The sequence below is a fragment of the Nannobrachium achirus genome (genome assembly GCF_963921795.1).
Source record: "Nannobrachium achirus genome assembly, chromosome: 15".
Classification (NCBI taxonomy): domain Eukaryota; kingdom Metazoa; phylum Chordata; class Actinopteri; order Myctophiformes; family Myctophidae; genus Nannobrachium; species Nannobrachium achirus.
This window is the reverse complement of record NC_137822.1, coordinates 37,305,664-37,322,172: the sequence shown is the minus strand read 5'-3', so window position 1 is coordinate 37,322,172 and position 16,509 is coordinate 37,305,664. Positions and strand designations below refer to the sequence as shown.

General features: G+C 40.8%; 1 protein-coding gene across 2 annotated transcripts in view; it reads left to right on the top strand.

Annotated features, from left to right (window-relative positions):
- LOC308299290 (uncharacterized protein) overlaps positions 1 to 4,032 on the top strand; it is a 10,691-nt gene extending 6,659 nt beyond the window's left edge. For both annotated transcript variants that reach the window (XM_080743036.1, XM_080743035.1), the window contains exons 5-7: positions 420 to 554; positions 2,179 to 2,289; positions 3,451 to 4,032. In XM_080743036.1, the coding sequence (XP_080599162.1) occupies positions 420 to 554; positions 2,179 to 2,289; positions 3,451 to 3,506 (302 nt within the window). In that variant the 3' untranslated portion in view covers positions 3,507 to 4,032. The remainder of the gene's footprint in view (positions 1 to 419; positions 555 to 2,178; positions 2,290 to 3,450) is intronic.
- The last annotated feature ends 12,477 nt before the right edge of the window (positions 4,033 to 16,509 follow it).

Below are 16,509 nucleotides of genomic sequence, written 5' to 3'. Positions count from 1 at the left end.
TACAAATTTTTCTTCTCTTTGTTGTTGAAAGGAAAGTGGTATATACTTTAGTCGTTATTTTTGTCTCGGATCTGTTGAAATAGCGAGGGACAGATATTGATAATAAATCTGCTTGGAGGTCTGACTACAAAATGATGTCACGGCTTAAAAGCCCCTATAGAACTGGTATCTTTTTTTATTGGCCAAATTGTTGTGACTAAGTTTGTAATTTCTTGATCGCCTCTTGTCTTGATTGTTTATAAAAATGACATCATGGGCCGCTATATGCTCGATAACAAGCTTGATAAGTCCAAAGCTTGTTGATACCGGATACTCAATACGTTTGTTATAGAGTTTGTAGCGGGCCCTTGTTACAAGCTCCATCCCTGGTGATCCACATGAACACTGATGATTTGCTCCATATCTGTCTCCCCCACCAGCAACAGACCACATTGGCAACTGCATTCTGGTGTCCATTATTGCGAGCATCTTTGGCATGATCTTTGGCTTGTCCTGCCGCACGTCCTGCAAGGGGAGAAATGTGTTGGCTGCAGGGATTTTCCTAATTACTGCCGGTGAGTATTGAGTTGACACGCATGTATTCACAGCACAAGCCTCAGTGAGGTTGTACAAACGGACACTTGATAGGGTCCATACAGGGTCCTTTAGACTCTCAGGGCCCTATTTTGCACGTCTTAATTACGCCAGGTTTTACGCGTTAACTAGGCCTAAGCGTCTGGAGGCGTGGTCAGTGCTGTTTCCCTATTTTGAAGGCGGTAATCTGCGCCCTGCGCAGGAAACGGCCCATAATTAGTCATGCGTGTGGTTTGGGTGTTACATTAATCAAACCAATCAGAGTATCGGCTGCCAAGATGAACGTGCACTCGCTTGATCTAAACTAAAGGGAGGCAGGCAGTGTTATCTTCCCTTCTTCCACCATGGAAAGGTTCTATTCAGAGCGATGACACTTGATTGTCTTGTACTGTATTAACATTCTTTAAATTACAAATATGATATCCCTTCAGAACAGTGTGAGATATAGATTAATTGAAACATGTAACAAATAACCACACTCTGACTGATGTGGGGTGTGGTTTTGACTAAACAGCACAAATTGTTGTTTTTGATTAACCAAACTATGCAATTGACACAATTAATAGTCACCCACACAGGAAAATTTGAAATACAGAGATCAAGAATCCAGAATGTGTGACTCCTGTAGTGGCAAAATGTCTCTGTATTATTTAGTGGCAATTATGAGCTAAAAGTAGATAAAGCATGGCACAATGACACAATGACATGGATTAATGACATCACGGTAGGCTAGAATATCTGATCATGTATCTGATCTGAAGTTCACAGCGAGTCACAGCTTGTAGATCAGATATGTTTTGGCTGCATATTAGGCAGGGGGGCCAGCTAGACGTGGGTGGGACAAAAGGTCTCTTCTCACTGAAACATCAAAGGAGAGCTCCAAACACAGTGCATGGCCGTCACAATCACTCTAGCCTCTGTCCAGGGACGTGCAGAGAATGTTAGAGAGGCAGGGGCTGACATTTCTAAAGCATCCTTTTGGTGAAAATATTGAAAATAGCAGACACTATTAGTCTGGAATCTGTGGAAGGGGGGCGGATAAAAAATAGTGCCTCTAGTGATAAATCCGCACCATATTTGCATACGGGCCGCTTGGTCGCTCATTACTTCGGAGGGACTGAAATCCAATCACAACTGCATGAGCGGTGCCAGACCAAATCTGCAGAGGGCAATAATGTTTTTTGCAATGGCAGATTCACCTGGTTTCAACACCTCAACAACACCTCATCTACAGTATACAACATCTTGATGCAAAACTGTTTCATCATGAAACTCACAATGGACGGCCTAACCCGCTAAATAAGAAATTGAGCATTGCACATTTTCACGGAAGATAGGGCCCTCAGATTAACAGATTACTATGTGCACACGTAGAGACACTCATTAGTCCGAAGGTTCATTAGTCTGAATTTGTTAAGAATACTATCAAAAAAAGAATACTATCCCTAACCCTAACCTCAGTAACACTAACTAAATTCGGACTAATGAACCTTCGGACTAATGAACCTTCGGACTTATGGGCAGTCCCCCATACTATGTGCGCTCACGTGTGAATGTACACTACAAATAATAATCTTGTAATTCCCAATCTCTCATCTTTTTCAGCTGTCTCACAGCTGGTGGCCATGAGCATATATACGAATGGTTATGGCTGCACGTTCACCCCTGTAATCTGTGGGCTAGGCTGGGTAGCTGTGCTCATTTCCTGGCTTGCAGGTAAGGATGAAGAATCTGAGAGAAATGACAACACTCCAAATTAAATAAAGGTCTTTAAGGTGCATGGCTCCATATTCCATAATAACATGAAAGTGAGGAAATAGCCAGCACACAATGAATGTCCCCTTCACACCGTTTATTTACCTCGCACGGACAAATACAATCCACGTCTGTTGTATCTGTCCATGGGCGGTAGTGGCTTCCGTTGGCAGCTTGGCAACCGGAAGGTTCCCAGTTTAATCCCGGGCTCCCCCAGAGTTAGTGATGAAGTGTCCTTGAGCAAGACTCTGACCCCCTAATTGCAATCATTGTAAAGCGCCGCATAGAGGTTGCCTGGCTCCAGCTAATAGACCCGCCCACTCTCTGAGTGGACTGCTTCTCTTGGTCTGGAATTGGCATATGACGCGCCTCTTTCTATGGTATCTTGGCAAACCAACCAATGAAATCAATGCAAGACGGAGGAGGGGTGGGTCTAACTTTTGAAAATCAACAGAAACAGTGGAGGGAGGGGTGGCTCACCAGAGCTCTTAATTGCTCCCTTTGAACTTCAAAGGGGTTCTGAACTGCAGTAATTGATTGAGCTATACAAGTGTCAATAGCTTGTTAGTGCTTCTCTCTAATCAATGAAACATCAAAGACAACGACTTGTTTGATGCCTGTCATAGAGGGGAGGGGGAGGGGGGAATGTTTTGTGTACACAAGTCAAACACAACCCCTCCCACCAGATCTCTTGTGATTGGGAATTCCAAATGTTAAATGCCCTCCCCTTTAAAATCTCTTGTCAATGGGACAATGTCAGACTCAAGCTCAGCGCAGAGTCTGAAATCAGGCTAGCATAGAGGTGATATATAAATGCACCATTTACATTCATTGCTATTCATGGCTATTTCCTCACTTTCAAGGATGGAGAAACCCCATGTACTGTATAAACTGCTCTCCAAAATACCAAAGGTGATAATCTGAACCTAGGCAGCCATATATTGATGTGCTTAAAGTTTGTCTGCATTATAATAATAATGGATTGCATTTTTATAGCGCTTTTCCAAGTGCTCAAAGCGCTATACAATAGTCCATTCATTCATAAATTGGGTAGTAGTATTATATTGCTGATTTGAGAACATGCATGACTGAATGACACCACATACATTCTGTCTGTTGCAGCTATCCTTAAAATGTGGGCCTACATAATGAGGAGAAGGATTGATCAACAACACTAGAGGGAGACAACCACCCAAGACATTCTTCTTTTAGGATAGAGGACAGCACTGAAATGGGAACTAATCCAGAAAGATTGAATGTGAGACAGTGCTAGCTAACCGCCCCTTCTCTCTCTACCATCAATGAATCAGGATCAAATGCATATGATTTGAAGATAAGTGAGATATCCCATTATTCTCTTATGTCTAATCTCATGTAAAACTGCCTCTACTGTATGTGGACCTACGACTTTTGCACCTTATTGTATGTTTATCCTCATGTATAGGCCTACATGCTGTATCTGCTGGTCTAATAGTTGTATATTATGTAAATATATTGATTCTCCTGCCCCCTCTTGGACATGCTTCTTACAGTTCAGATTTTCTCCTTGCTCTCCCTCACGCTTTTCTCTTTACCCTCATACCCTCAGTCATTAAGCTAAAACATTGGCAGGGCTGGTGTGACAATATGGATCATATATCCTGCCACATGCCATGGTTGTGTTTTTTATTGTTTACCCGTACACATTATGTTTTTATTTTATTCGTATTTAATTGTCCATACCGTTAATGTAACACTGCTTGTCTGCATTGTAGTTCCATTACCAATGTATGCCAGTAACGTCAAAGAGAGCACTGCCTGCGATCTTGACAGTTTGTACTCAACATTATTCTTTTGGCTTGAAGCGAGCCCACACTACTAGGAACAGTATTATCTAGTTCTTGTTTGATTTGCTCATTTCATACAGTTGACATTTAGTGAATTTTGTCAATAAAGCATATATTTGCAGTGGTGTTTTAATAACTATATGCCAGAGCTCATGAACCCGACTAAAGCGCAATACATACTCAAGGCAATGAAGTCATTTTAAGGTAAACATTAAAACCTGAACAATGTCAATCTATTGGGTCTCATGCTGTTACAGATTTGAAGAATTGTAGACCACTGCTTACCAAATGTCTTGACCGATATTGGATCAAAAAGTTTGATTTGAAAAAATAAAATAAAAAATGATTATGTTTATTTGAGGGAGCGTCCAATAGCTGAGTGGTTAGTCCATGCTACCCTGGTGATGCCTGTCCAGGACAGTTAGTCACCGGTTTAAGTCTCTCGCCACTGTGACTATCAATACAGGCAGAAAAAGTAACATTTCTATATAGGCAGAGCCATTTGAGAACATTAAAAATGTACATTTATTTTAAATAAAGATAAATAAATAAAACACTTGAAACTGATTGAAATTGTTGTTGAATGGTTGAAAAACAGGAGGGGATGATATTATTATGATGTCATTATATCAGTGTATTTCAATTGGGCTTTTTGACTCAGAGGCTTTCAACTTTCAGGAAGTAACCACAGGGTACCAAATAGACAGGGAAGACATATTTGCATATTATACAACTGGGGGTCCATAGACTCTTACAAAACAGAAAAAGTACAACACTATGGCACCGCCTCTTTAAAAAAAGTCATACCACTATGTATACTGTAGTTATAATTTGTATTAATCATAAAATATGCTTCGTGCTTAATGCAGTCCCAATTCTTCTAAAAGACCAATATGTATTTATGAATAATTCTGTAGTTTCCATTTCAGTGGAGCACTGTCCTCTTTATCCTAAAAGAAGAAAGTCTTGGGTGGTTGTTTCCCTCTAGTGTTGGTCCTTCCTCCTCTTGATCATGTAGGCACAAATGTAGAGGCTTGCTGCAACAGATGGTTTTGGCTCAAGTTACAAGTTACAAGAAGTTACAAGCGAAGTTATAATTTTACATTTAAGTTTTGTTAAGATTGACGATCAAATGTCCTCAACAGATCATAATGTTCTTATTTTTTTAACTTCATTTTAAGAACACAGATGTTTACTAAAGAAAATGTCAACCTTTTTTAAATAAAACATAAAACTCAGTTGAGAGGCATTTTTCTGCTGGCATGTGAACTTTTTTGTAGGATATTATATTTTGTTTCATGTACACCAAATGTACATTCTCAATTTAACACTGGAAGAAAAAAAAGTAACTCAAGTTACCCAAGTTACTTTTTCTATGTAACTTGAAACTTTATAAGTTATATTTATCCAGGGGTATAACTTTAACTGGATCAAGTTACTGCCATGGTGAGTTACTTGTAACTGTACAATTTACGCTTTCAAAGTAACTTCCCCAACACTGATTACAGTATTGATCAAGTGGATTTAACATGCTATAGCTTTGAGGAAAGCTCTAAAGCTGAAGAGAGGTTTCTACTGCATGAACACACAGCATTTGGCTTAAAATAGCCCACATTCCTAAAATTATTTCATAGAATAATATCGTGTCAGCTAATATCATTTCTCCTTACTTCTTATCAACACAATATGCTGATATGTGCAATATTATAAAGAACAAAATTAAAATCAAATCAGCAACTTAATCTAGACAAACTGCCCAGGATCAGATTATCGCCTTAGGAGAGTAGTGTGTCCATGGGTTTCCTCCATCCTTACCTGAAAGCCAGGTCATGAACACAGCCCCCCAGCCTAGTCCACAAACTACAGTGAAGTAATAGCTGACATCATAGTAGGTATACAAGCTCATGGCCACCGCACCTAAGGCAGCTGAGAAAGGTGAGACATCAAGATTATTATTAATATCGTGTTTATTTATTTATTTATGTGTTTGTGTGTGTGTGTGTGTGTGTGTGTGTGTGTGTGTGTGTGTGTGTGTGTGTGTGTGTGTGTGTGTGTTGGTGTGAGCATGTGCATGAGAATGTGTGCGTGCTTCCGTGGATAGTGTTCATTGCATGTGTGTGCGTATATGTGATTCAGAGCGTATAGAAATGGACCTTTCATTTTGAGAATCTGCTGAATTTGCTGTGAAAATGTGTGTGAACACTCACTGGAAGCTAATAACAAAAGCCCTGCGGCCAACAAATGTGTCCCCTTGCAGGAATGACAGCATGCCAGTCCAACGATGATGCCAAGGAAGCTTATCCCAGTCGACAGAACGATGAAGATGGCATCGTTGTCTGGATTTGCTGTTGGGTGGGGAACATCAATCATCAGTGATCATGTGAAATGAGACATGTATTACTTGAGCCAGCAGAGTGTGCCCGTACTGTGTTCGGTGTATCTGACTGTGTGCCCTGTGTGTCTGTGTTTACGCCATCCTATAGGAAAACCCTTGGGAAAAAAAGTGTTTACGTCATCCAATGGGGAAACCCTTAACCCTTAAGTTCTGTTCAGATTCACTACACCTTCGTTCTGTTCGGGTCATTTTGACCCGGTGGATATTTGGTTTAAAAAAAACAACACTAATATAAATTTTAACTTAACAAATCATCATGATACATTGACTTTGACTCAATACCAAACAATTCATATGGTATATTTGGTAAATGTTTGCATTTCTGCTTTGCTATATCGCATTAAACACTGAAAGAGCTAGGCGTTTTTACTGATTTAGCTGAAATCCATGTAAAAAAAACGACTTCATTTAATACTGGGCAATATTGCTCATGCTTATAGGAAGGGGGGGAGGGTTCGGAATGGGGCTTCGGAAGGGGGGTGTTAGAAGTGGGGGTGACTGTGTGTCTGTGTTTTGGCATAATACTGTGTATTTCTGTGCTTCCGGGTCAAAATGACCCGAACAGCACTTAAGGTTCAAAAAATATGAGGGGGGTGTAGCATGGGTGTAGTGCAAAAATATTTTTTTTACATGTTCATCTCAGAAGAATCTTTAAGGCCAGTGAGTTTCAGGTGGAAACATTTTTAACTTCTACCTTTTTTTTTCAAATGAAAATGTAAAACGGGTCAAAATGACCCGAACAGCACTTAAGGGTTAAAAGAACACAGGGTAACAAGTGCGACCTGATATAAATAACAACTTGGCACCTTGGCAGAGTGCCAACTTGTCCACCCACATACATACTTGTACACTCTGCTGGCCCACAAGTAGGCCATACATGGCTGCAAGTTGGCACATCGACAGAGTGCAGTCTTAGTTACTCAAGCATTCCTCCCATCACTTTCGTATCCTGAGAGGGACTAGCATCATTCATCTTAATGGTGGTTCTAAACTATGTTGTGGGCATGCGTGTGCACTGCAGTACTTACGTATTCGACTGAACGCCACGGGGAGAATCAGGATGGCTCCCGTGATGGCACAGAGCAGACCACCCACCATGAATTTGTACATGTTGCGTTGAGAGCACCTGTCACTGAGGAAGAGATACAGGAGACAATATTCATAACACTTGAGTACCATGGTGTAAGACACCCTAAGGGCGAGAAGTGACCTCGCCTTTAGGACGAGGTTGTGCACATGGATGCGTGCACATGGGCACGAGTCATGTCAGAACAGGTCAGCCATATCCATATCTGGAGTCTGTGAGGTCAGATGTAGAGGTATTGACCAGCTCCATACAGTATGGAGATCTACTGTAGGTCATGATCCAGTCGTCTCCATGTATGGATATCCAGGCAGGGTTTGATGAGGTCAGTGTCGTGATCTTCATATATGGAGATCCAGGTGATGATAGTCAGCAGTCTTGATTTGCAAATGAGCTTGAAGCGGCGTTGCTTTGTTTTGGTTCCCTCCGTTTGTTTCCCCAATCCCTATTAAAATGCTCGAGTAGCCTAGTGTAGTCTTGTCAGTCGCTACGAGTTGGACTATATATATGAATATACCAAACACATTTTCCAAAAGCAAAACTGACCGGATCAAACCCAAAAAAGTGAAGGGCCTTATCCCCCATGAGAATACAAAATAAGTTTCAGTTTTGGTGGAGGAGACAGGTTCTCCACCAATCAGGACAGAGTGGGGCCTTCCTCCAATCATGGTCGAGTGGGGGCGGGCCTTAATGCGCACCAAGGCCCGCCCCCACTTGATCATGATTGGAGGAAGGCCCCCGCCTGTCACCTACATGAAAACTGAAACTAAATCACTTAAACTAGCTACAGGGTTTCTTCAGAATATGTATAACACCGATTAAGTTTGACACAGTATGACACATTAGCAGTCCACTAGGACAGTGTTTCTCAAACGTCTCCCACAACTCTGAGGCTGGGGCCACACATTTAAGGCACATGCTTGCTTTATGCTTTTGAGGCAAGGATGTGCCTTAAATGTTTGGCCCTAGCCTGCGAGTGTGTTTTTCCATTTGTACACTGTTACACAGCTCATTTAGGGCTAGCTCTTTGTGTGTTTGTCTACTCGTTTTGTATGTCTGTGGAAAACATTTAATTTTGGCAAAAATGTCCAACACAAGCCAGCAAGGCGATGAGTTCAATGTGGTTCTACATGTCATTCACTACTAAATACAAAACTACTACATTACAAGTACATTTAAGTGTTAACTTACTTGTAGGATGTACACTAATCTTACCTTGACATGTTTTGACAGAACACAAAAGGTGTCACGATACCAAACACCTACAACTAAACACTGACATATTGATTGCATTTTTCATCATAATTGGTCTTAACATACATCTCTGTAAATATGCTTTTGAAACAAACACACAAAGCCAGACAATAAGAAGAAATGAAATATCACGTACAAAAACTGGCACCATAAATTCCAGAATCATCACCCAGTATGAACATTCTGCAAACACACATTCAAGTTAGACACACATAAAGAAGGATGGCTGCTGTCATACATGTGAGCCAAGAAACCAATAGATAAGGGTCAGTAACTCTGGTAATATCCAACTACACATTATCACAACTGTACCGTTAAAACACAGGAGCCTGGGCCTTGCCTTGCTTCTTCTGCATCCTCTTCACCAGGCCCTATTTCTAATGCTCAAGGAATAGATGGATACATGGGAAAACACAGGGTGAGAGAGAGAGAGAGAGAGAGAGAGAGGGAGAGAGAGAGAGAGAGAGAGAGAGAGAGAGAGAGAGAGAGAGAGAGAGAGAGAGAGAGAGAGAGAGAGAGAGATCCCTTGTCAAACAAAGCTCCAGTTGTTAACAACAACAAAAGAGGCTGTCAGGCAGTGACAGCCACGTCATTTTCACTGGAATACACCCTGATGCTGGCTAGGTTGTTTACTGTATTTCCTTTTATTTATGCATTTTATTTTATAAGTTGTATAGACACAGACTAGTTTCTTTATGTTATCATTTATGGTTAGCTGAGGGGCTATAGTCGATTCCTGTTACGTTATTTTGTGTCAGTTTAATGCAGTAGCACAATACACAGGCTTTGTCTATGTTAGCACCTAAAGTTCATTTAGATTTTACTGTAGCCTCTTTGAATACAATTTATTGCAGGACACATTTCTTAGTTACATTACAATCCCCTATATAGTTCTGTTTGAAGGAATCTGTGAGACGTCCACTCAACTCAACCGTCTACCCTCCCCCCAAACACACAATAACATCCCAGTAACAGCCTATTTGAGAAGAAACTTTATTGAAAACCATAATATTAACATGTATAATATACCCTTTTAAATCATACACAGTAATTTTAATGTCAACATTAAAGCCTGACCAATGTCAGCCTTTTGCTTCTGACATTGATCCTGATTATGGAGATGATTGCTGATGTTTTGACTGATATTTGATCAAAACGTATTCTTCAAAATATATACATAACCTACTGGACTTGATTGATTGATTGATTGATTGATTGATTGATTGATTGATTGAAGTTTAGGCCTAACATATTCTGGTGCCTGACAGCGAGTCCCCAGTTTGCTGTATGTTACTCCATCTCTCTACATGATGCAACCATCAATAAAGTCAGAACAAGTTCAATATCTATAAAGAGAGAGAAGCATTTCGATTTGAAAACATATAACATTTAAAAGTTTAAGTTTATGGTGTCAAAACAAAACACAAAACATAAAACCGGTTAAAAATTGGCACACGTTGGCTGTGTAATTGCCTGTATTGAAAACATCATACATCATATCCACTATGTATGATTAAAAAAAAGAATAAAATACATAAATAAATCTTCATTCATCACGAATATGCCTTATCCTTGAGACTTGCAGTCCAAGACTCCTAAAAGCCCACAAAGTCTTTCTGGATCAGTCCCTGGCTTCCGTTTCAGAGGAGCGCTGTACTCTTTATCTAGAGGGGATCAAATTCTTGTGTTGTTATCTCCCTCTAGCGTGGGCTTGTATTCTTTCTCCTTGCGAAGGCACAAAAGTAAAGGACAGCTGCAACAGACAAACGGTGTTGTTCAGTCATGGATGCCCACAGGAACCCAAAAAGCAGTATTCTTTGATGTTATCATTTATTTACAGTATGCTATAACAGTGTGGCTTTCTCAGTCTAGCTTTGAGAAAGGTTCTACAGCTGAACAGGCAGCATTTGGTTTTTTGAATAGCCCACCATTCTAAAAAAATACTTTCATAGAACAATATTACGTCAACCAATATGTTTTGTCCTGACTTCATCATAATCACAAAATGCAGATAGGTGCTTTACTCTCATAAAGTACAGTGTCAAACCTAAATCAGCAACATACTGTAATACATTTTAAGAACAACCATGCACGATATGTCTGCGCATGTTCAGATTATCATGTTAGGAGAGAAGAGCCAAGGATCAGTAGCATTTCAGGTCTATGATCCGGTCGGGAGCGGGAATAACCAACGTCATATTGTAGTTAATCAGGCGGACTACAGGTTTGCCGGAAACACCAAACTGGAAATGGAACTCCAAAATGTTTAAATGGTTTGAATGATAATCGTTTGGTATGTTGATCTTTTATTCTAACTCGTACCGCGACTAGCAAGAATAAACTAATGTTCGCATTATTACAAAAATAACGTTGCGTCATGTTGTAGTTTGTTGTAGCCATCAGGCGGCCGGTCTCCCTCTTTCCGGATCACAAGGCCCGTTTAAAATGAATACCAGGCCTTCCTCCGAGGTGTAAAGTCTGGTAACGGAAGGTTAGGAGAGACTAGAGAGAGCAGTGTGTCCATGGGGTTTCATTTCTCCATCCTTACCTGCAAACGAGGTCATGAGCACTGCAAACCAGCCTAGTCCGCACACTACAGGGAAATAGTTTCCGATGTCGTAGATGGAATAAATGATCATGGCCACCACACCAAAGACAGCTGAGAAAGGAGAGAGATCAAGAGTTACAAGATCATCGTTCATGTGTGCATTTGTGCGTGATGTGTATGCATGTGTCCAAGCGTGCATTCATGCATGTCTGTCTCTCTCTGTGTGTGTGTGTGTGTGTGTGTGTGTGTGTGTGTGTGTGTGTGTGTGTGTGTGTGTGTGTGCGTGCGTGCGTGCGTGCGTGCGTGCGTGCGTGCGTGCGTGCGTGCGTGCGTGCGTGCGTGCGTGTGTGTGTGTGTGTGTGTGTGTGCATGTGTGTGCATATGTGTGCGTGCATGAAGACTCACTGGAAAGAAATAATAAAATCCCTGCAACCAGCAAATTGATCCCCTTGCAGGAATGGCAGCACAACACTCCAACCATGATGCCAAACACGCTCATCCCAGTGGATAAGGGCATCATGAAGGTGGCTTCATGCTCTCTTGTTGCTGGGGGAGACAAACAGACAGTGGAACAGATCATCAGTGATCATGTTGTGGAATGAAACTAATTTAACTCTGAGAGTGGTGTACACATTTGGTTCCATGCGTACACTACCAGAGTTATGGATAGATACATTAGAATATAATATAACGCCCAGGATTCGAAACCCCGGTCTCCCGCGTAGGAAGGGACACTAAGGGCTGTATTTTGATTGTGATTGAAAGTACCAGCTCTTATGCCTTAACTTAAAGGCCTGTCCATACTGTCTCTGACCACCAAAGTTTTCATCTGAGAGTTCCGACTTTCCGACGTGCAGCTTTCCGAACTCTAATTCGGGGTAATGCTTTTCAGAAGATGCGAGTGACGTCATTTTGTAGTTGAACCGGACCTTTCCCACAAAAAGTTTGGTGGTCGGAGACAGTGAGGGCCCTCTATCTGAACATCTAGGTCCTAGATCTTATCCACTAGGCTTGATGGTGTTCAAGCCTAGTGGCTTGATCTATTGGCTGTGAGAGATATTTCAGGCTTTTGGTTTTCAGGCAGAGGTTCTGAGCAAGTCTGCTACACTCACTCCCCTTCTTTTTAAATATTGTATTATACTAGAAATTTGCGGCCGCTGCGCGGCCACTCCATTCCTAGGACTTCGCGCCCTCCGGGCGCTCAGGCAGGACTGCTCTATATTTGATCAACATAAGGGTTTAGGTTTTAAGTCAGATTAAAATGTTTTCAAAAATCCATTTTTAGATTAACACACACAAACAATTACAGCATGTGGATGGCGGCCATTTTGGCAGGCATCTTGAAGAAGGTGTGCAGAAAGCTGATTACATGAATTAATTTTTTATATTTTTTTATCAGCATCACAGGCTGCCCAGAGAGCAGTGAACACATTGCTGTCATATATTAGTGAACAGTGCCCCCCAGTGGCGACAGGGGGCGAATCAGGCTTGCTTCAAACATGTCCGTTTTGTGGAGGCTTCATGTCCGTTTTGTGGAGGCTTCATGTCTGTTGTGTGGAGTGTGGGCGTGGCTCTTAAAGGAATGTATATATAAGATGTACAACATTTAATAAATACCCTTTCTGTTTAGCGGTTTAACATTTTTCTTTTCACAGAATCAAAAGTGTCATGGTTAATTCACCAGGATCCCGGATGGCTTGATGCTTAAAAATAATTGATATAAAGGTATCTATCGATATAAGTATTTTTGTAAATCTATGCCTTTTGACGGCAGTTTGAGGTCTTATCCTGATAGGAACTAGCATCATGTGACCTAATTGTGGGTCTATACTATGCATGTACAGTACTTACGGATTTGACTGAAAGCCACAGGGAGAGTCAGGATTGCTCCAGCAATGGCACAGAGTAGACCACCCACCATGTATTTGTACATCTTGGGTTGAGAGCACCTGCCACTGCTCCCTGACAGGAAGGGCTACAGAAGATGTTAACAATATGAAATACATGATGAGTTACACACACGTTTTATCCAACAGCAACAATTACATATACAAAGCTCAACTTGCTTACCGTATATGCAGTCAATGTCATACACTAGTAAATTAATCTACTAAGTATTTATACAGTGTTAATAATATACAGTATTGTATGTATGCAGCTCTTGCTTCAGAACCCAAAGGTATACCAAACAACAACATTACTACAACTGAACACTGATATATTGTATTGACTGTAAGGTCAACTTACGTAATTGATCTTCAAATAAATCTCTGTAAAGATGTCTTGTCTGAAGCCAACATACAGAGCAGCCAAAACAAAATATCAAACACATACAAAATGGCACCACCCAGCAAAAACATTCAACTTTCAACAGAGACATAAAGAGGCTGGCTGCTATAATACATGTGAGCGAAGCAACCAATGGGGAAGGGTCAGTAACCCTGGAATCCATTTACACATTATTACAACTGTACCGTTACAACACTAGTCTGGAGCCTTGGCCTTGCCTTGTTTCTTCTGCACCCTCTGCAACTGCACTCCCACTGGGCCTGTATATGACATTCAAGGAAGAGAGGGATTGCAAGATAAAGAGAGAGAGAGAGAGAGAGAGAGAGAGAGAGAGAGAGAGAGAGAGAGAGAGAGAGAGAGAGAGAGAGAGAGAGAGAGAGAGAGAGAGAGAGAGAGAAAGCTTCGATTGTTTTAACAACAAAAGAGGCAGTCAGACACCCTGATGCTGGATAGAAGTGAGGGGAGTACAGCGATCCAAGAGTCCTGAGTTTATGTTGCTTAGTCCAGCCCACATCGCATCGGCCATCATCGTCTCTGTCAAATCAGATTCCTCCGAGATTTTAAATTTAAATGGGCTGTCGAGGCCAGAAAGTTGTTGTTTTTTTACCACTCAGTAGGCGTTTCCGCATAACTTCCGGGTATGGTGATGATGTCACTTGCATACCCACTATTGTGACTTCATGAAGCAGAGTATGCCTAAAAGTCTAACATTTTGGGTGATGGAGGTCCCCTGCACGTCACTTGGCGTGGGTTCCGATCATTTCTGCATTGCTGGAATGTTTTCAAAACCAAGGTGTGAAAGGGACACGTCAAACGTTAGACTTTAGTCTTATGGTCACATCCCAAGCCATCAATGTGTTGTTCATACAATACATTGATTCTTGGCCTGTTCTGTCTAGGAAGCGTGCACACCAGTGTTGAAGAGGTAGCATCATGACTTGTAGCAATGGTGCAATATACAGTACATGTAGATATAGAAATCATAGGTTATATTTGTTAAGTCTCTTCTCTTTGTTAAGTCTCTTCCCTTCACTGGCCTTTGATCACACCTAGTTTTATTTCAATTTTACTTTTGGTACCACGTTTTGTTGGATTTTTGTCATTTTAAGTGAATTGTTCTTTGGTGCTTTGTGGGTGCACAAACTGCACATGCATAATGTTTTTGTTGTTACAGCACTTTGATCAATCTCGATTGTTTTAAATGTGCTGTTTAAATAAAGCTTGATTTGTTTTGATATTCTTTATTGGATTTACACTGATCAGTTCTTGATATTAGTTGTATAGAAGTATAGTGCAATATACAGGCATTATCCATGTTAGTACCTGAAGTTGCTTTCTTAGTTACGCTAACCCCTTAAATCATTGTTTGCAAGAATCTGTGAGACATCGAAAGAAACAATTATGAAAGCAGTCCTCTCAAATTAGATTCCACAATGCAGGTAAACCGTATTAAATCACAAATCTTTGTGAGATAGGAACTTTATTATATATATCTTTTTACATTAACCACTTGAAAATAGCAGATCTACATTCTCACAACTCGTTGTACTGCTACGTGTTGAGCTTGTACCTCTGCTATGATGTTTTTGGTGGCAAAAAAACTAAAAACATAAAAACAACCCATAAAACAACACGCCAGCTGCATAATTGCCAATACACTGAATAGGATATACAGCATATGAATACAAAGTCATACTACTATGCATGATTAAAATAATATAATTCATCACAAATATTCCTTGAACTATCCTTGAGAATGCAATCAAAAGACTTCTAAAAGCCTAAGAAGTCTTTCTGGAATCTGAATCCATCTGTGGCTTCCATTTCAGTGGAGCGCTGTCCTCTTTATCCTAAAAGAAGAAAGTCTTGGGTGGTTGTCTCCCTCTAGCGTGGGCTTGTCTTTCTCCTTTTGTAGGCATTCATGTAAAAGATAGCTGCAACAGACAGAAGGCGGTGTTGTTCAGTCATGGATGCACACAGGGACACAAAAACAGAAACATATATATCGCCGGGGAGAAACCTCCTATCTCCAAGTTTCAAATTTGTATGTGTTCTTTTTTTTCGTAAAGTAAGAGTACAAGAGTGTCGCACAAAAATTGTGAAAATAGCAGATCTACAAGCACACACCGCCTCATGATGCGAGGCGTTGTGTGCTTCTAGATCAGCTATTTTCACTGTTTTCAATCAATTTTAAAATGATAAATACAAAATGAACGGTTTTGGACATTTCCACCCGACAACAACGATATGTTAACAGATTTCTACTGCATGAACAGGCAACTAATATATATTTTTCCTGACTTCATTATAATCACAATATGCTGATAGGCGCTTTACTCTCATAAATTCAACACAAATTAGCAATATACTGTAAAATAAACTTTAAGAACAACCATGTATGTCTGCCAAGGTTCAGATTATCACCTTACGAGAGCCGTGTGTCCATGGGTTTTCTCCATCCTTACCTGAAAACGAGGTTATGAGCACAGACGCCCAGCCTAGCCCGCAAATGAAAGTGATGTTGTGTCCGACATCTTTGACATTGTAAATTAGCATGGCCACCACACCAAAGAAAGCTGGGAAAGGTGAGAAATCAAGAATTGCAAGATTATTTTTCATAGAGTGCATACCGTAAGTGTGTGCGTGCGTGTGTGTAAATGGTGCATTTAGCACCTTTATCCAAGGGAAATTGTGCATTACATTCACCCATTCACACACCAACCTGCTCACCGGGAGAAACTATGGGGTTCAGAGTCTTGCACAAGGACTCTTCGACACTAACTCT